The sequence below is a fragment of the Erigeron canadensis genome, chromosome 2 (assembly GCF_010389155.1).
Source record: "Erigeron canadensis isolate Cc75 chromosome 2, C_canadensis_v1, whole genome shotgun sequence".
Lineage (NCBI taxonomy): Eukaryota > Viridiplantae > Streptophyta > Magnoliopsida > Asterales > Asteraceae > Erigeron > Erigeron canadensis.
In genome coordinates, this window is record NC_057762.1 from 28,650,318 (window position 1) to 28,671,482 (window position 21,165).

General features: G+C 32.5%; 2 protein-coding genes across 3 annotated transcripts; one reads left to right on the forward strand and one right to left on the reverse strand.

The window, feature by feature from the left end:
• Nucleotides 1–217: 217 nt before the first annotated feature.
• LOC122588034 (O-glucosyltransferase rumi homolog) lies at nucleotides 218–4,471 on the reverse strand. Its single transcript, XM_043760181.1, has 6 exons — nucleotides 4,456–4,471; nucleotides 2,162–2,657; nucleotides 1,578–1,767; nucleotides 1,434–1,498; nucleotides 1,159–1,369; nucleotides 218–577 (listed from the first exon to the last, which is right to left on the reverse strand). The coding sequence occupies exons 2-6, from the start codon at nucleotides 2,635–2,637 to the stop codon at nucleotides 218–220; spliced, it is 1,302 nt and encodes a 433-aa protein (XP_043616116.1). The 5' UTR covers nucleotides 2,638–2,657; nucleotides 4,456–4,471.
• Nucleotides 4,472–12,097: 7,626 nt separating this feature from the next.
• Nucleotides 12,098–15,757, forward strand: LOC122589881 (heavy metal-associated isoprenylated plant protein 31-like). Of its 2 annotated transcripts, none has more exons than XM_043762207.1 (3): nucleotides 12,098–12,207; nucleotides 12,308–12,386; nucleotides 15,206–15,757. In XM_043762207.1, the coding sequence occupies exons 1-3, from the start codon at nucleotides 12,202–12,204 to the stop codon at nucleotides 15,559–15,561; spliced, it is 441 nt and encodes a 146-aa protein (XP_043618142.1). In that variant the 5' UTR covers nucleotides 12,098–12,201; the 3' UTR covers nucleotides 15,562–15,757. The 2 variants fall into 2 exon arrangements, with proteins under 2 accessions (XP_043618142.1, XP_043618143.1); XM_043762208.1 differs by having other exon boundaries at nucleotides 12,098–12,203.
• The last annotated feature ends 5,408 nt before the right edge of the window (nucleotides 15,758–21,165 follow it).

The window sequence follows — 21,165 nt, forward strand, 5'->3', positions numbered from 1 at the left end:
TGAAGAATTCATATCTAGTCGACTCTTTCTAAGATTATATGTTTAGATTACAGGTGGCAAAATGGGTGGGTCATGTAACAGGTCAAAATGGGAATACTCATATCATTATAAAGTTCAGGTCATGGAAAACTTTGCTTATAAATCTAAATACAACAGGTACGTATACTAGTCTCACCACACCAAGTCAACAAATGATGAAGAAGACGATAAATTATCTCTACAACTGATTTATCTTTTCGTAGTAGTCCTTTTCCCATTTCTCAACTTCTTTAATTGAGTTCATTTTTCTATCATGTATGAATTTAAGAGTTTGAGGATCGTATGGAGGTTGCATGATGCATGGGCTAACATCTGCAGGTCCTTTGACAGTAGACTCCTCCATGAATTGTTTAGCAAGCCCTTCTGAAGTACAAGCCATTGTCTCTGAACAAAGTTCGACTGCGTTCTGGGGTACTGTAGGCTTGTATTTCATGAGCCTAGAATATCTACTCAATAGATGAAACATGTAGTCGTATACATTATCCATTTTTAAATCCTCTTGAATAAAGTTACTTGCTGCCCTTCCAATTTCATTAACCTGTCATGTAACAGTTTGTTTATTACAAAGAAAAGTTGTCTGCACAACTTTATCTAGGATTCTTTTCACTTGGATTAGATCTGGCAGACTGGCAATATGGGTGAGTTGGTAGTGGGTAATGAGTTTGGGTCGACATGGGTAGAATTCCATCAGCAGCGGGCGAGATTGGGTCAAAACACCTTTTATATATCAGCAAAATACACTTTGGGTGACATTTGACCCATATAACCTCGTCTTTTGGTTTGCTTCTTTCAAGTTTTTTCCATTCAACCCGCCATAGATGAAAAAAATGTTTCAAATCGACCCATTGGAGATTAAACATGAACGTAATCAACCCTTTTATTAAAATTAATGGGTCAAAATTACCACCTCTAGTTTGGATATTATGATGTTTTTTCTTGGGTTCTATTCAACATGTGCTTATGAGTCTCATTTACTTTATGAATTTATGAAACAGCAAACTTAAAATGCTCACTGGTGACATCATTGTTTCCTGTTTCTTGTTTTAGGACTCTATGTTTTAACAACTCACTAAAGAGACTGAAGTAAGGCATAATAGTATTCGTAACCAAGTATAATACCTTTTGTTTATGATTGTTTCCCCATTCAACAGCAAACTTGATAGATCTACACTTGTCATCCATCTTTACGGGCCAGTAGTGTTGGACAGGCATTAACCCTCTTGTGAAGAAATCATAGTAATTTGGAGTCACCAATAATGTCATCGAGTCACAAGCAAGAATATATTTCTCACTCACAGACCATGCACTTCCCTCGATATAGATTTTAAATCTGCAAAAATAGATGTGAAAGGTAATAGTTGAAAGCTAGCTGATGCATATAGATTATGTCTCGCCTGTGGGTACATTGGTTGGCCAAGTGCGATTGCTTAAATCCCTCCTGTGCTTCATGATTCCAGTCCTGGATGGCAGGTAATTAACAAATCTTATAAACCTATGATACGTAGATAGAAAGTAATGTTCATGATTAGAATAAAAACCTGGACATAGAGACGTGCATTCCAGTCTTGTGTCTCGGAAAGGTTGCATTTAAGGAGATCCTTTCTGTGTTTTGCAACCCATGGACCCTTCCAGTATGCATTAGGCTCTCTATCGATCCACTTAGTCCTTTTGTTGCCTAAATCAAGGTCCTTTAACAAAGGCTCCCACGGTTTGATATTAATTTCGGCCCTGCAAGTAGAATGTTACTACTTTAGTGAAACCGTTCTGACTTAGCTAATGATGTGAACTTGAGGTGACAAAATGGGACAGGCTGGTTTGGGTTGCCATTGACCCAAAACACTTTTCACTCAAAAAGAGTTCAAGATAGTTTGACCAAGTCACTTGTTTGACCCGTTACTTTCTGAAAATACTCATCAAAACAGGCCAGGCTGGTTGGGGATGCATTAGAAATATATGTCTTTCGACCAAGTCACTCGTTTGACCGGTTACTTTGTAAGTTTTCTATTTTATTTCATGTATTTTACCGGTTCAGGCTCTTAAAAGATAAAAATCGCCCTTTAGATAAGTAAATGGGTTAAAACTGACTCCGGTAATTTTGAGGTAAAAGATAGGAAACACTTGCCAACCCCAGAAGGACCAATCTGGAAAAACGATATCCCAAGAGTAATCATCACTACAGTAGCGAAACAATGGTGGTGGAGCCAACGTTGAATCTAACTGATGATAATCTTTCTTTTGAATGACTGGATAGTCAAGACAGTCAAACATTAGATCCAAATCAGGCACCTTTCCAGGGTACCTTCTTAGTAACTGTAAGATTCCCCATATTGTGAAAACGTCTCGTGTTTGGATTGTTTTTTTATACTTCTCCACATAAGCCCTTCCGTTCAATATCACCAAACGAAAAGTGGCTGGTTTTCTAGCTCTCTCCACCATCTCTTTTGTTATCCCAGTCTTCACCCATGGCTTGAGATCTTCATGAATCCAACGGAAGAACTCTGGGCACATGTGTTGAGCTACTGATATATGTTCTTGATCATGCATTATAAATCCTTTTGGATAATAGTTATCCGGGCATGTTTTTGTTAGATCTCCCATGGAACAATTAAGTGGAATGTCTATTTTCTTATGGATCTTTTCAAGAACGATAGCATTCTCATAACTGTTTACTGTAGGCTGGCATACAAAGCAATCAAAACAGGAGTTTCAGCGGTTGAAACAGCTAAATATTACGAATGAAGAGGAAAAAGTTTATATAAGAAGAAATGATGAGTGAATTACCGAGACAGTGATATCAAACAAGCGACTGAAAATGAGCATGCCAACAAACAAGCAAACTGCAAGAAAAAGTAGACGTAAGGAAGATCTTGAAGCGGCATTCTTAACGGTATGCAAATAGTCTCTTCAAAATGCCTGTAAATTCCTCGCCATCTCATTCCCAAGCTAAAATAGCTACTCCTACGACTGTTCCTCAAATTTTGCATATCTTCTATCAACTAGTGTTAGACACTGAAAGCTATCAAAACGTCTGCAATAATACAACATAACAACTTTGTTAACTGATCATCTTATTCTGCAAAACAAAATGTGTGTTGCTAGTTTCATATATTTAAGTGAGATATATAAGCTACAAATGAGAGTACGATTTACGAGTAGTTCACTTATTCAGGAGTTGTGTTTAAACCAATAACGGTGTTATAGGAAGTAAAACAGAAAAACAGACCACCTTAAAATGGAAAAAGAGTACTTCCCAACCCATTCCGAATGCCAACTAAAGTCTAATCATAACTCTTAATATAAATCTGTAATCCTCTTTTAAATTAGTAAAAAACTTCACATCTTAGTTAACTTTGTCAAAATGATTTTTGCGTTCAAGAAAAGGTGATGCTAACATAATTAATTTACATTGATTTTCATTATTATGACCTAAGTCATATACTGCTTTGAGTTTTGCTAAACACAATCAATGTGTAGTTAAAGTTCATTAAATAGTTATACAATTATCAAATAGACTAGTTTTTTATATAAAGAGTAAGAACTTTTTTATGTTTAAATTTATCATTTTCTTAGCTTTTATACAAACAATAGTATTTTGTGAAATGTTCATTTGAAAACTAAATTTTCTGTGAAAACTAGAAAACTGAGCAAAACACACTATGATCTGAATTTAACACAATGTGTCTTTATTGTATAATCTAAAAGCACATTGTGTTAAGTTTTAAATCACAGTGTGTTTTTGATAACGCGTGAAAATCAGAAAATTGTTCAAACACACTGTTATATAAACTTAACACAATGTGTTTTCTAAAAACACATTAAAAAAAAACATTGTGTTAAATTCGAATCACGGTGTATTTTGGCCAATTTTCTAGTTTTTACGAAAATTTTAGTTTTCAAATGATCACAACCCATAGCATTATATATTAGCTTTAGTTCATTTAAGATAATGTCCTTAACTCCTTTGGTCATTTATTGTAACATGTGATAATTCATAATGATTTCAATCTATAATTCTATATCTTAGTTGTATTGTATCACAATCTGATGGTCATATAGTAATAGATGCATAAAGTCTCTATTATGTGATGTGCATGTACTCTCTAGTAAATACGATTATGAAAAAGTTATTTTGTCTCAACACATGGAAGTGGGTAGCCGTAAATCCGTAATGATTTCACAATGTCTATAAAGCTATATATTATTTTATGAATTAGTGTAGTTCAAAGATAATTCCACTTAGGAGGTTAGTCATAAGGTTTCTCTTAAAAGGTTTCTTAGGCCTGTTCTTATAAGGGAGTCCTCTGTCCATCCCTCAATTCAAAGACGCAGGACACTATAAGCATGGGGAGTCCTATGCCCAACGTCTTTCAAATTAGTCCTCCCAGGGACTCCTCAAGACTCTCCATTGTGGGGTACCAAGTGGGTTTAGCTGTACTTTTTTTTATTTTATATATGTGTGGAGTATATATGTGTGTATTTGTGTGTGTGATATAAATTATAAAATAATTGATGATGTGACGAAAAAGTTTCAGGAAGCTTGTTTTATAGGCAGAGAGAGTCCTGAGGGGAGTCCTGCTGACGTGACAGTCAGGACTCCTGAGGACTCTTACTACTGTAAGAACCGGTCTTATGTAGAGGTTAGAGGTTAAAATCTCGTGCCCCGTGGTGTGCACTAATTTTGGTGAATTATTAACTCATTAACTAACACTTAAACATTTACTTTTTTTTAAAGTATGTAGTTCAAAAACTAATTCTATTCAGACAACCAAGACTTCAAAATCCCGACTTTGTTACTGTTTTGTCTAACACCAACATGGATAACTATGTTTCTTATGGGCATTTTTCTTTCATATATACTAGAGGTTGGTCGCGTATTAACCGATTTACGTGTATAAATAAATGCGGGCAGTAATAAATCCTAAATTCCACGGATCATGTCCGAATTTGCTAAGGTAAAAAATTAGCGATGCATATGGATCAAAATGGGTACAATCGGTTACATGGTAATGACATGTTTACTTCTTTAAAACTAGCTTGTTGAAACCTTGAAGTCGAATATTTGTTACAATGTAACTCATAAATTACATTGACAATTAAACGCTTGAAGAAATGTGATAACTTATGGTAATCCTTTTTGACATAAACAAAGTCTCCTACAATTACTGTTAATTTTACCAACACAATTTATAGAAACCTCTAAAGTATTATCTACATGCAATTCCATACACCATAGTTAATTCATTATTTATCGAGTTTTTATTCAAGACGATGCAAGACACCACAACACAGTATTCAAAAGCTTTACATTATAGTTCGACTAAAGGCTAGAAGGTCTCATAACACTAAATTCTAGTCAACAACATTTATAAAGTCATTATTGTTATCCTATTGTACTAAACAATTAAACATATAGTGTAACATGTCTTTTAATGTAAAACATGTACATCATTCAATGATTAAGTGGTCGCAAAACCTTTCCCACCAAATAAAACCATTTCTTTCTTATCAAAATTGTTTGTTCTTCAAAAAATACCTACGCCTATCGTTTTTCCACTCATCTCGTCCCAAAATATAAGTCTAGTTGACTAGTTCTAATGATGGAATCCCAAATTTATCACTTTACCCTTGATACAACTTTTCCAAAAACTAATTCTAAGAAAACTGATCAAAAAGTATGGACAATATTGTAACCTTATTATTATAGTATGCGATAATTAAGAGTAATAAAAGTTACTCCGTATTATCAAGTAGACAATTATTTTGAAACAAAAGAAGTACCTAAAGTTTGTATGTGGGACTCGAAAGCACGTCTAATGTTACAATGGACAATTAAAATGTTTACTATATACCGAAACGGAACCAGAAATTTTTATGCGAAGGGGCAATATTTTTTAAAATTGTCTGTCATACTTAGAAGAGTCGTGTCCGAAAATGTAAAGAAGAAATTGACCCTAGCTTGAGAATAAAAAATGGACCCTCAAATAAATTTATTCTCCACACCGGATGTAATACTCATATTTAAAATACCAGTTTAAATAAAGACCACACATGTTGGACAATGTCTTATTAAATGAAAACATATTCATTCATAATGTACGAAACCCAAAAAATATACTTTTTAGGAAATAATTAGCTTGTAAAAATATCTTTTCTACATAACTATTATGATTATCATTATTAGTTATTTATAAAAAATATAGTATATATAATAAATTGAAAGAAAATAATTTTTTCACAAATAGCTACACTATTAATGTATTACATATTTATATACTCAAATAGAGAAAACTTTTTTAAAACTTTTCTTCAATATTCTTTCTAATAAAAATCAAAACAACTCAAGTTTTTTATTCTCCCAATGAAAAGATCTATCTCAAAATTAATATTTCGATGACCAATGACTTCCAAAGAATAAACTTATGACAACGAAAGTAACATTTGTATTTATAACCTACTTATTTTGTTCTTATTTTGAAAAAAAATTATAAATATATCATTTAAATTGTGAAAAATTACACTTTATACTGAAACTAAAGTTGGGACAGATAACCCCATTGCCACCATACTATCTCCATCCTTGGATTATATAACTAGTGAGTTATATAGTAAACATTTTATAAATATGAAAAAAACTTGTAATGAATTGTTAAGTTGACTTTAAAAGATAATGGAAAAACCTTAATTGGGGAATGTGATATGAATTATTTGGCAAAGTAAAAGTTACATTTCGCTATCACTTTTTTTAGTGTAAAGACCGGACCAAAAGTGTGTTTTCTTTTTATGAGTTGGGGCTTGGGTCCGATATCCAAAAGTGAAGGCCCACCACTGTTTTATGAATTCCACTCATACGCTGGATACCCGCGCCTTTACATATTCAAATGTTGAAAACAAATCTTCAAATGCTCTCAGGGTGGGGAGGACTCACGGGTGTCTCATCGCCCCCTTTTCGCTTTTTTTCTTCCTACCCCACTCTTTAATTGTAAAGATTGCTTCCCCGCCTTCTCAAACCTTTTCTATTTATTCTATTTTCTATTTATTTTTTATTCAAATAATAATTAAAACTTTAAGCTAAAAATAATTTAAAACAAATATTACTACACCATAAAATATTACATAATATTACTAGAAGAATTAAAAAACATTACATTACTAAATTCATTATAAAACATTACATTACATAATATTACTAGTTTTACAAACATACATAAACCTAACACTTGGAATAGTCCGACTCCACAGTACTGTCGTCGTCGTTACGATGAATGTATCGATAGAGTTCAAGAGACCCGATAGCGTCGCCGGGTTTGAGTAGAAACGTACTCCTCCTCCGGGTCTGTATGATAATCTACATGCTGACCACCACCGACATTGCCTTGCGAGGATAACGTGTTGTCAAGCGTGGCTGTGAAGGTGGATAAGGTAGTGGTAAGCTGAAAAATAACTTGGTTCAGCCAATCGATCCTCTGTCGAAGATATACAACATACTCAATTTCGGCAGTTTTCCGAACCCGATCGGGAGCTTTAATTCGGTTAATTTCGGCTTGGTAAGCCGCCTTCTCGTCGGATACACTCTGAATGACGGTGTTCACTTAAGATCGATGTCTGTCGTCGTTGAGCATGTGGGTTTGCATCTCCATCTTAATATCCCTTAGGTTCATGTTTGCCATGTTTTATATGTGTGTTGTATGATAGATTAACAATCAAAGAAGAAAAGAAAGTAAACTTAAAATTGATTGATTGATTGGTTTGATTAACAACTAAAAGTGATTAAAGACTTAACAAAATAACTCAATTAAACAAAGTAGACCATTTTCATGCTTCAAATTATGTTTTCAAATATGTAACCTAACTTATACTCATTGGAAATCACATAGACATGATTCGTTATAACGTTTGGATTGAATGAATTCAATAAGTAGACTAATCGGTTGTGATGATTCACGATAATGAAAACCAGGGAATTGACACAACTAGACTTCTAATTCATTAAAATAAACTATAAGTTCATAAGAGATTCATTCAATAATCAATGATAAATGATAGATGAATTTCATTCAAGTCATGAACAAATAATCATTCAAACAATCCAAACAACATTAGATGTAAAAGACTAATAAAGAATTAAACATCTAATCCAACATGAGTATAAGAAAGATTTAACATAAATGTCTTACATAATTGTTCACATGAAAATGATCAATAGAAAACCTAGCCTATCATCTTCATCATTGAATCTTCAATTTGAATTGTCATCTTTCATGAATTGGTGATTTGATGATGATATTGGGGTCTTCTTTTTGTTAGGAACTGCTATTGTGTGTGAAAAATATGAATGGTAACTTCCCCAAGTCGTCCTTTGAATGATATAAACTGAACTTGAATTAAAACCATAAAATTCGGAATTTTGATTCAGTAACTGGCGTAACCTACTACCCCCCTGGGCGTAAGTTACGCCCCTTGGATTTTCAACTGGCGTAACCTACTGCCAAGTCTGGCGTAAGTTACGCCCTTTGTTTCTTCTGAATTCCAGATTTTTGCTTCTTGGTTCCTTGACTCATTTCTTGATTCAATTAGCTTCATTTCATCACCTAGTGCCTGAAACACTTAACAAACATAAAGGTACCCCTAATCGTCTATTAAGCTTCACAAAACGACTTGATCTTACATCTTAAAATCATGCATTCTAGGCGTTTATCAGAAAGAAAAAGATGAAGCAAAAAATTTTTGAAGAAGCAGAATGTGAAGAAGAAAGAAAAAAGAAAAAGAGTAAAAGATGGAGAAAGTCGACCGCTTAATATGGGCCCATTTGGTTTAATTTTTTTTTATGTTCTTAACGTTCCAATCGATAGACACCACAACCGGCACCATGGTCTCCATTTCGCTCCTCACCCCACCAGTAACGGCCCGACGGGTCGGTGTTCAATCCAATACCGGACCGGTACCGGTTCCCTCACCACCGCACTCCGTGCACCCTCATATCCACATATCCATGTAGCTTGTAGACCTATAAATAGGATTAAAATTTTGGTAATTATATATGACATGATCAATATTTAAGTTTTAAAGAAAAAAAATTACATAAAATAATTACTTTTCTATGAAACTCAACTACTAATCATAGGGGTGTTCGTGGTCCGGTTTGTTCCGGTTTTGACTAAATCTCAAACCAAACCGGCATTCCCGGTTTCAACATATATTAAACCAAACCAGACCAAGTATCTTCTTTAACAAGATCAAACCAAACCATGTAAACCGGTCCAGTTTACCCTGTTCCACGATTTCAGATATTTTTTTTATCTCCAAATAAATTATGCATTTTTCATATTAATAATTTTTTTTCATTTTTTTTATCACACATATAGAAGTCAGTAACTCTATAATCCTAATAATAATAGAAACATTGATAAAATTACAAATACCTTGTGTTTTATACTTACAAAATATGAAATATTAAAGGTGATGGGGGGACTCAAGGCTTAAATTTTTTTTCCGGTAAAAGGCCGTCACCCCTGTTAACTTTTTATATCCTTCACAAAATAAAGACAGGCAACTTGGCTGAAATACCAAGCTGACTTTACAAATTGTCCATGCTAATCAAGCAACATCACATGGGGGCGGCAAACCACCCCCCAATTACCACTAGCCATTAAATGAAAAACATAAAAACTATATGAAACAAAACTAGCTACGAAATAATGAAAAAGGCAAGTCCCAAGTTGTTAAGAATCGCTCCACCCGTTTCGTCCTCTTGAATCTACATGTAAGCAGTTTAAGTTTCACCGTATTGATAATAATCTCAATAAGCTGATCTCGAGTTCTTCTTTCCTTACGAAACAATCTTGCATTCCGCTTACTCCAAATGTAATAGGTAGTAGCCGCAAAAACCAATTTAGCTATAACACTTTGCACACTAGATTTTCTTGCTATTGGAAGTATTCCTGCCACAACCGAGTCCCAATCGTGCCCAACATGAGCAAGTTCAGCTTTCACCTTAACACAATTCCAAATCTGAAGCGAAAATGGACATTCAAAGAAGAGATGAGTATGTGAATCTGCTTGAGTTTCACATAGCGAGCATGTAGGAGCAATCGAACTATTAAAATCCCATTGACTCATCAAATCTTGGGTCTTCAACTTTCGTCTAAAAATCAACCACAAAATAAAAGCATGTTTAGGGATATTCTGACTAAACCAAACGATTGAAGACCAAGCTACCAGGTTGTCCTTTGGGCGCACAACTTCCCATACTTCAAGCACAGAAAAGTCTTTCAAGTTGTTGTTATTATCTTTCCATAGCAATATATCCCTTTCCACACTTAAAAGAGGAACCTGAATATTCATCAACCGAGTATTCCATTCAAAAGGCCATTTCCAGCTTCCGTTTTCAATAAGATCAGCCACAGAAGCATTAAAATGAAATCCAGCATTCATAATCTCTCTTGGAGTTAAACGATCAGCTAAAGGACTAACCGAAGTCCAAGAATCATACCAAGCAGAAACGCTAATACCATTACCAATGCGAAACCAAAAATAATTACGAACCTGGTTCCTAAGTTGAAGGATTTTGCGCCAGCTCCAAGTAACTGAGCCACGAAGCGGTATATCCCAAAATGATCTTCCTCTCAACTTGTAAGTATGGATCCATCGTACCCACAGTGCGTCTTTGCGAGCCACAATGTTCCATATATGAGCCGAGATGAGGGCATTATTAAAACAATCAATAGGACGCACACCAAGACCCCCTTCCTCTTTTGGAAGACAAACTATCTCCCACGCCACTTTAGATTGCCCACGTTTCAAGCTCCCACCACTCCAAAGAAAGCCTCGCATTAGTTGCTCAATTTCATGAGTAATTCTAGTAGGAAGAATGAATGCCGACGACCAATACACATGCATCGAGGCAATTACTGAATTAATCAGTTGCAACCGCCCCGCAAATGACAAAAACTTATTTTTCCAATCATTTAAACGCTTCTGCACTTTCTCAATCAGTGCGTTACATTTGAGTGAAAACATAATGAAAATGAAGCTGAAAAGATAAAAGGATAAAGTGAAAATAAGAAAGTATGAAAGTAAAAGTAAGTTTACATAACTAAATTAGTGTATATATATACATATATATTTTTGGTCCGGTCCGGTTTTTGACGGTTAACTCTTTACTCAAACAGTAACTGGACCAAGGAACCCGGTTTTTCAAAACTTAAACCGTTGTACCAGACTTTGACAACTCAATACGACCAAACCAATCCAAATAACCCGGTTTGGTCCGGTTTTCACTGTTTGACAGTTTGATGAACACCCCTAACTAATCATGTCATGTATCCATACGCCATTTTTACTTTTTAGTGTCGAAAGAACTATATTAAGTTTGATACTTTGATGTCTCATGAAAAATCACCTAAGATTTTAAAATTAATTTTTTACTTTCAAAACTAACATAATTATATAAGGGGCAAAGGTGCAGTCTCAAAGTTTGGTACTTTAGCAACTTTTGGCATATTTTTGAACCAATTAGAACGTGTCATGTGTCAACTACATGTTTTGTCACTTTTTACCAAAAACTAGCAAACATGAAAGGGGTAGTGCCATTTGTTGTTAATTAAAAAGAGCCAATGGGATTAAGAAAAAAGGTGGAAAATCACTTGCCAATCAAAGCCCCCAACGTTAACTACAATTGGTTAAATATAGCCGATATTACTTGCCAAAAGAGCTAATTGCACTTGACAATCACTTGCTAATTTAAAGGGTGCAATAAAGCCAAAGACACGATTTATGCCAAAGGAAAGAACCGATGTATTTTGTCGATTGCATCTTTGCATCTAACCATTCTACTCTTTAATATACTTTTCATAAACACTATATATTCAAGTATTGTGACCACTTTCGAATAAAACGTGTTCTACCATCTAAAGGTAATTAAGGGCCTAGCTCAGACGAGGATAGTTCGATAATATATACTCCGTATCAAATTGCTTAAATTTTGCAGCCGTTATTAATTATTTCACAATTTTAATATATAGCATTTGGAAAAGAGAAAAAAAAAAAAATAGCAATACGTTCTTTCACTCTAACACTATATTTATAGTGGGGGTATAACCCCATTAATCCTACTCTTTGGCACTTCACTCTTGTCTATTCTCCCAATACGGCAATACCCAAGCCATGTCTGTAAGTCTACTGCATCTCTTTCTTATATACTTAGATGATATTATGTAATAATGTATGTATGTATGTATTAGAAAATTAATGTTTTGTGTGGTGGTTTCAGATGGTAGAGGTAAGAGTTCCAAACTTGGATTGCCAAGGCTGTGCTTCTAAGCTCAAGAAAGCTCTTCTTAAGCTCAAAGGTAAACTACTCTTTTCTTATTCCCTTCATTTTACTACTAGTACCATTATAAATTATTCAGCCTTCAAGTTTGTTTTCTGAGATATTAATGAAGTAAAATACAGTATAGATTATTTGTCAATTGTAATGTAGCCAAGTAGATTAATGTAAACCAATATATAATTATATCTACAACAATTTTACCAATAAAAAGTGGTAATTGACCCTGTTGGCTTTTATGTCATGGTGTATATAGTAGATGTAAGGAAACATTCATCAAAAACTCTTTTGGGGCCTATTTAACTCAATTTAAAGAAATGTTATGGAAAGAAATTTGAAATTATCCATATTAGCTTAACATGACAACAACATAATTCCAAGTTTTTTTGAATATGGTGAACCAAAACACCACTTATAGACTCATATATTAGAAATTTAGAATTGTTGGTTTATTTATATGTTCTACATTTTGGTTGCAATTTTGCCTTGTTTATATACTGAGGTTAAGTGTTTGATTTTTATGGTCACACCATTTTATCGCTTTGTGGCTAAGTTAGTTCGATTTACAAATCACGTATTGAGATTTTCACAATATGAAGGTCCAATCTTTTGCTTCTTCAGAGTTTACGTCTTAGAAGGGGGTATTAGCAAATATGATTGTAAAATTTTAGGTTTTATCTTAAGCATTCAATCGAGTTATAGTAGAAATGGGATTGTAAGCCATTTAGAAAAATAAGAGATTAACCTTTCGTCCTTTCCATATACACGTTTGGTTATGAATTCTATACATGTTTGATACAAATATCACCAAACATTAATACGGTCGACTTACAACATAAAACAGCATTTAATGTTGTAAAATTTCAAGTTACTTTATTTATTGGGATTGGTTTTCAATGCAACATGCCGTATTGGTTATGGCCTTATGGGAGCTTGCGCTTCGACCGGTCGTAGTCCAATATACCTTCATTTGGGTTTGAGTGTTTGACTAACAAAAAATGCGTTGACCAATTTACAAAACTTCAGAAATGAACTTACTGATTATCATTTCAAATGGCCATATCTATATTATATTATAAAAAAAATATAACACATTATTTTTGAAAATATTAAAAAATATGTAATATTTTTAATTAATACTCTTAAGATATTTTTACTCATACTACTCCTTTAACATTAATAATTAAATTACACTACAAATCCTTGATCTTTTAAAATATGTACATCAATTACTTACACAACTCGACGCCTCATCTACTACCAACATTCACTGCAACATCGTCGCCGCCACGACCACCGCCGCATTGCACGAATGACGGATAAGATGCTAGTATACAAAAATTTATATGAAAAGCCATATATTATACAAACTCCACGTATATCTATAAGTGTTATCGACTAGTTCAGAACCGATACCAAAATATATATATATTGCGGTTTGATGAATGTTGGCCATATTAAGAACCGATACCAAAATATATGGCCAATTGTTGTTTAATAATTTGGATCCATGATCAATATCATGACCGTTATTGTTAAAAAATTTAAGAAAAATGGTAAATGTAAGACTTCATTTAACGTGTATAAAAAAAATTATACATTTATATCAAAAGTTTATCTCTGAATTTTATTATAATTAGAGGTTTCTTAATGGTCATGACTTATCCTTCAAAAACTAGTCCCAGTCAGCGTCACATCAGCAAAAAAAACATGACTAATCCCTCCAAGACACCGAATACAAGGATTCAAGGACTAGTCTTGAACCCACCAATTATTTAATTTTACAATAATAATAATAATAATAATAATAATAATAATAATAATAGAAAGTATATTTATTTAGGGAAAACAGAAGTTTAATTATTTTAGAGTTATTCTTAAAATAACATCAAAGTGTAGGGTGGAAATTGAGCCTTAATAATAACACATAAAAAAACAAAATTCTGGAAAAAAAACAAAATTTACCCTAAAAATCCCATGTCCCCATCCTCTTCATATTACTTTCCGACCGCCAGAAAAATCCTTGTGCATGAATTTTTAATATATCTCAACAAAATTACCATACATCTCAACCAAAGTTACTCAATAGCTTAAAAACCAAAACTATTTATCCCCAATTAAAAAGAATAAAAAAAATAGAACACAATTTACAATTCGTCTCTGGGAGAACGAACGGGGACGAGTCAACGGAACAAATGGGGGTGAGTTCCACCCAATGGTGTGGACTCTTCCGTCCCTTAAGAACGAACGAACGGAGGACGAACCCATTGGGGAGCCTCTTATATAAATATTTAAAGTACTTTAATCAAAACTCTTAAGGGAGTGTTTGGTAGGAGTGAATTAAAGGGAATGAAATGTAATATAAAATGAAAATAGTGGAAAAGAGAATGAGTATTTGGATAGAGAATAAATTACCTCGTTTGGTACAATTAGAGAATGAATATATGAAAAATACAAAATTTTATAAAGATATTAAATTTAATACATATAACATCATTAAAACAAAAAAAAAATGAAATCAATTTCCACTTCTCGATTCTCTTTTTCATTCTCCATTGCAACCAAACATGAGAAGTTTTTCTCTTTCCCTTTCCATTCTTTCTATTCCATTGTACCAAACACCCTTTAAGGCTTTATTAGCATAACCTAAAATGTAATTACAATCATTGTAAAAATGGAAAATGTTCATTTGGGCTTGATATATTCTCTTGTAAATAAAATGGATCAATTATTCCAATTACATTAATGATTATTTGAATCAATTATAAATAATTGTACTTTTGTCAAAAGTCAAGTTACATGTTAGACTTTATTTGAATTCACGACAAGTTTTTTTTATAGGAGTTGAAGAAATAGAAATCGAAATGGAGGTGCAAAAAATAGTGGTTAGAGGTTATGCTTTGGACGAAAAGAAGGTGCTTAAAGCCATAAAACGTGCTGGCAAGGCCGCCGAGCCATGGCCTTACCCTGGTCACTCTCATTTTGCTTCGTTCTACAAGTACCCGGCTCACATAGCCAATGAATACTATCATGCCAACCAATACCATCATGAGACGTCATCAAACAAAGATTTGTCACGCCACAATCTTCACGCTTTCTTTCACACACCATCTGTTTACTCTGTCGCGGTTGCATCTGATGAAGTCGTGGCCTCACTCTTTAGTGACGATAACCCTCACGCGTGCACGATCATGTAATACAAAATATTTTGAAATTTTGGAAGTTTTATCGTGGATATGTTTATTGATGTATCTGAATCATTTATTGATTTTGTATTTGTAAACATATGAAATGTGATGGTTGTTTTTCGTCGAAAACAATAATAACATCATCATAAATATTCTTATATTAAATGCTCTAAGAAAATAGTACCCCCATATATATTAAATTTAATCCAAGGTTTCATTTGAAGTTTAAGGCAATAGATTTTTAGCCGATGACTAATTTGTGCTTTAAAAGATACAGTACTTTTTTCTGTCGTTCAAAAAAAAAATAAAAAATACAGTATTTTTGGGCTAGAGTTGAGACGTTGCATGTTCGTTTGACAACAAAACTTAAAAAAAATATATAAGGAAATAAACTCACATTTAGAGGGATGATACACACATGAGATACCCTCATCTTTTATCGTATATTACTAAACATATTTTAATAGTGTTATATGATACTATAATATGATGAAACATTTTAATAATGTATGACTAAAATAATGATGTACAAATCATATGTATTTAATAAATTACGACACCATTAAATCAATATTTAAAAATAAAAAACGAGTTATTAGTTAATATTTAGCATTCGAAATATCACAATTACATTCAATTGAGCAATATGGGAAACTCGAATTACGCATGTCTTAGATGAAACTCATGACTCTCGAAAACCTTCCTAATAATCCATTCATACAAATGTAAAAAGTGAGAGTGCATAGTTGAGAAATTATAAATTATAAAAATCCTCTTAGAATACACTTGTTATTTCGCATTTTTGTAAGGGAGCATAGAATTATAGATGTTAAATTAATAGAAATATATATGAGAAATTATAAAGATATTGGAGATTTCTGGATTGAAAAATAACTCTCCATATGGATTAGTAGGAATTTTGATATATTTCACTAGCTCGATATTACATATGATATAGCACAAGATGCCCTTTATAACTGGTTTATACATTTTAACGACAAAATAATAAGCTAACTTTACACGTAGCTAAAGCATGGGCAGCACCTTTTTCTATAAAGTAAATACCGACCTGAGGATCCTTTGGCCAAACGCATAGACACTTACGATTATTTTGTAAGTTATGACAACATAGGTCAGTCGGTTGCTCATTCGGATCCTCGAATGCTGGTATACATGGGTCAAACAAACCGTTATTGCAGTAATTATAATTACGACCTTCCACTGAGTTCGGTTTTGCAAATAAAATTGCCATCATCATTATTGTTGCAAAGAGGAAAGGAAGAGTGATTTTCATCATTTTTTCAACACAAACCTACAAAGATAAGTTTTTTTCTTTTTTTTTTTTAAAAAAGTAGATTGATTTCAGATGTTATGGATATGAGGAGAGCGAGTCCTTGGAGGTTTATATATATGGTTCGTAAAAACTACAAAAATTAATTGTCAATCTTCTCAATTAAATTACTTTAATGATAGATAGAATGAATTTAATGCATTTATTTTTGTTACTATTCATGATTCTGTGCAATGTGACGGTATAGTGGTGCTGGTGGCAGTCATAGTGATGACACTCGTCGATGGTGGCGGTGATGGTGATGTCAGCGAACAGTATAGATTATTGTCTTATTGATGTAAAATGGGTAACATATTTATTTTTGCAATTAAGGATAAATGTCATAAATTAGCTTTATTAAAGCTATTATAAATATTTCAAGTAGATTTAAATATATTATAGATATTCAAAACAGTGATGATTAAATTATTAAATAAAAGAGATGGATATTTTTGGGTTGATAACGTACTTGAAACAAATAAAAGAAACCAAATGCTCTTTATTGTAATATACATTATTATTATTAGAACCACATACTATCTCAGCATTAAGAACCTTACCAACGAGTTAGTAACTCTATTTTCTCTCTCTAAATATATATAAAAGAAAAACATTAATTCATAATTAAAGAAATATGGACCTTTAGATGAAGTTCAACTTTTAATTAGGGTCATTAGATCAAATGATGATGTCATATACCTAATTTAACTTTTTTAGATTTAATTTTATATTAGTTATTATTATTTCCTTACTTAAGTTTGTAGACAATAATAATTAATGTTTTTAATGATATAATTATGGAAACTAATATTTTTAGACTTTAAATCATTTCTTATCTTTACAATTAATATTTGATTTTTTTACAATAAAAGTTTTTTATAATATAATATCTTTTTATTAAATTATATTTTTCTATAGAAATTTTATTATATAACGAGTAAAATTTGGTTATAAGGATTTTTGTATAGGTATTTTATGATATAACCTTTTTATTAAATCAATGTTTTAAAAACTGGACCGGATGTCAAACCAGCATTTTTAATAAAGAATTAAAAAACAAATATGGAGTTTATAGTAAGCTATCACAATTATATATCAAAAAAACAATTATTTGAAAATGCAATGAATATTATGCATAAATTTAGATTAAATTAACACAACATGTGATATATAGATTGATAATTAAATTGCTTAGTAATTTTAGTGTATAACTAAATTATTCGAGCAAAAGATTAAAGCATAAGTACAATGACAATGCAGACATATCCAGATGATTGGAAGACATACAAAGAAACGAAAACCTTATTTATCGAGACTTCTAATAGATATTGTATCCAATTTTCAATTGTCTGGTGACTGTTAAACGTAATTTAAACGACCACTAATGTAACTTATTTTTTTAGTGATTTAATTCTTAATTTTTTAAATATATGTCAACTTATGATATTATAAAAATTTAACATGTCATTAACTATATATGTTTTTCGCGTATTACGCGGGTAATAATCTAGTTATTTATCATTATTTATTATTATCGTTATTGTATTTGATATTTTAAAAAATAAAAAATAGTACACTCGTTGTAAAATTATAACATATCATGAATTCCTTGTTCGGTGCTTTGTAGGTTCAGGCCCAAATCTGGCCCAAATCGAACGTTAAAAGACTAACGTATATACAACTTAATACAACACGATAGAAAGAAAAAATGGGAATTGTCAACTCTCATCACTACATTTATACATAAGTTTTTTAAACACAAACTAATGAAACAAATCGACACATTGGTGTGATGGTCAAATGCCGGACTGCGTTTAAATAATCCGGATGCGTACCACAGGCGTACCAAATTAAAATCCTCATCTCAAACAGTCAAACTTGAAAATGGGTCTCAGTTTATTTACTAACAGTCGGATAATAGGTTTTTTTTATGGGTAATCGGGGATGCATTACGGATCCCCGTTTATTTATTAACCATCAGATAACGGGTTTTCCCATAGGTAATCAAGAATCCATTAATTTATTTTGACTTTTTTGTAATCCGTTTACAAGATATAGTCTAACAACTTTCGCTGCTTAATAACTTACGCATTATATCATAATATCAATGTATTGCAGATTATGTTTCCAAAATGCTAAGATAACAAGTCTTTCCTTTATAATGAAGCAATTAAGGATGTCATTTTTGAGAACTTTAAACCTCTAATCTATTTGATTAATTAAGTTTCAGAAAATTTTAACATAGCTCTTAAGGTTGACACTTAACGTGTATAAATAAATGTGCATTTCATATCAAATCTCACCCCTATGGTTTCCGGGTATACAATCCGGGTTTGCGTGTTTTATTTAAAACCATACAGGGATTTGTACCCGAAAAAAAAATATCATCTCCATACGGCCCAAGACCACATACATGGATCCAAGCTCGGCCCAAAAATGTCGGGTTTAAAATTTTCCATCCGGGTATGAGTTTTTTGTGCCATCCCTATAGTGAATGCTCCCTTCATTGTTTTGTATTTAGAAAAACCGTATTTTTGACCCAACAAGTAATTAATTGGAATGATAAAAACCCTCACTTTAACCCGGAATATTGACTGGTTCGACTAGCAGGTTTGGTTTTATAAACAATAGTCGTGTACGTCTGAGTTACAAGCATCTTCCAAGAGTAGTCTTACTAGAAAAAAAATACATCCAAGGTGGGGGTGTTTGGTAGGATGGAATGAGAAAGGGAGAAAGAGAAAGGTAATCACTTCTCTTGTTTGTTGTAAGCAAAGAATGGAATTGAAGAATCAATTTAGCATTCTCTTTCCCCACTTTTAATTTTCTACAAAAGTAAAGGAACGAAGGAGAATGGAAAACATTAAAAGCAACTAATTCAAAAGTGTGTATAAAAAAATCAATATCACCTATGTTTGACTTTCTTTTCGAGTCTCTTACTAGAAAAGCATGTCATCATTTATTTACCTCAAGAAACCACAACTCATCGACCACCACCGTAACCTTCACCTGCTACACACCTCGCTACAATCACCAGGAACGACAAATTAGCCACCAACACCACCACCATCTCAACGAGCTCCTCCACCATGTCATACACTACCAGTCACCGAGAACCAATAGCACAACCACTAAAACCCCATCCCACCGAATTAAATATTCAATATATGTATATATATATGAAAAAAGTGAGTATGAGGTTGTTATGCACCCAACTTGGGTGAAAATCCCTCACATACCAATATTTTAATATTTTGAATAAATGTTTGGCCCCCCATGATTTTTATGGTTTAAAAAAAGGTATGTGAGGGGTTTTTCACCCAACTTAGGTGCCTAACAGCCTCATATTCCCTTCCCCCTATATATATATATATATTTATTATTTTACCTTAAATATGATTTTACCCGAATTGTATTTTTGTCCGTTTTGCTAATGGGTATTGAAATATGTTATGATTTACTCGTAATAATTGAAAGATTGGTAAGTTATTAATGTAACATATATTTATAATTGTCAAAATGCATATCATTACGTATTTTTCAAGTACGATTCTCCACCTACACCAAACAAGATAATGGATTTCATATTTCCATGTTCATTCTCATTCATTCGTTTTCCATTCTTTATTTTTATTTCATACTTTTCAATTCCTTCCTACTAAACACCCGAGTCTCTAACTAGTTGAAATCATTAACTTCAACCTTTAGTTAATATGCAGATAATTAGCAATGGTCATAAGCTTTTAATGTTCTAAGGGTCATAGGCTTGGACTACAATGTATACACAAACAGTAACATTTTTTACATTTATCAAATCCTTCTCATGTTATCATCATTCACTAATCTAGACTTATTCATTCTTATAATCATATGATAATACACCTCAACCTTATGTATTTCCCTATACTTGCTTCCATAAAGCATAGAGTTTTATTGTCCATTTGTATTGCAACTTGTAGTATCATGAAAAGAAAAGGAAAGAATCTTCTTATCACAAAACTAACCGACCAAACCACCTCATGACAAACTAGTAATGCACATATTGCTTTACAACTTTCATTTCCTCCGAGTACCTTTGGATAGTCATGTTATCACATAACTAGTTGTATTGGATGACAATTTTCATATTTGTTTAACTTAAATGAGCAAAGAAAAGAGAGCAAAAGTTTTCTTGTAATTGTTATCGATATTTTGTATAACCATTCAGTTATACTGTATAATTTTTCTTGTGATTGTTATCTATTTTTTGTATAGCCATTTGGTTAATTGTTATCGATTCTTTGTAA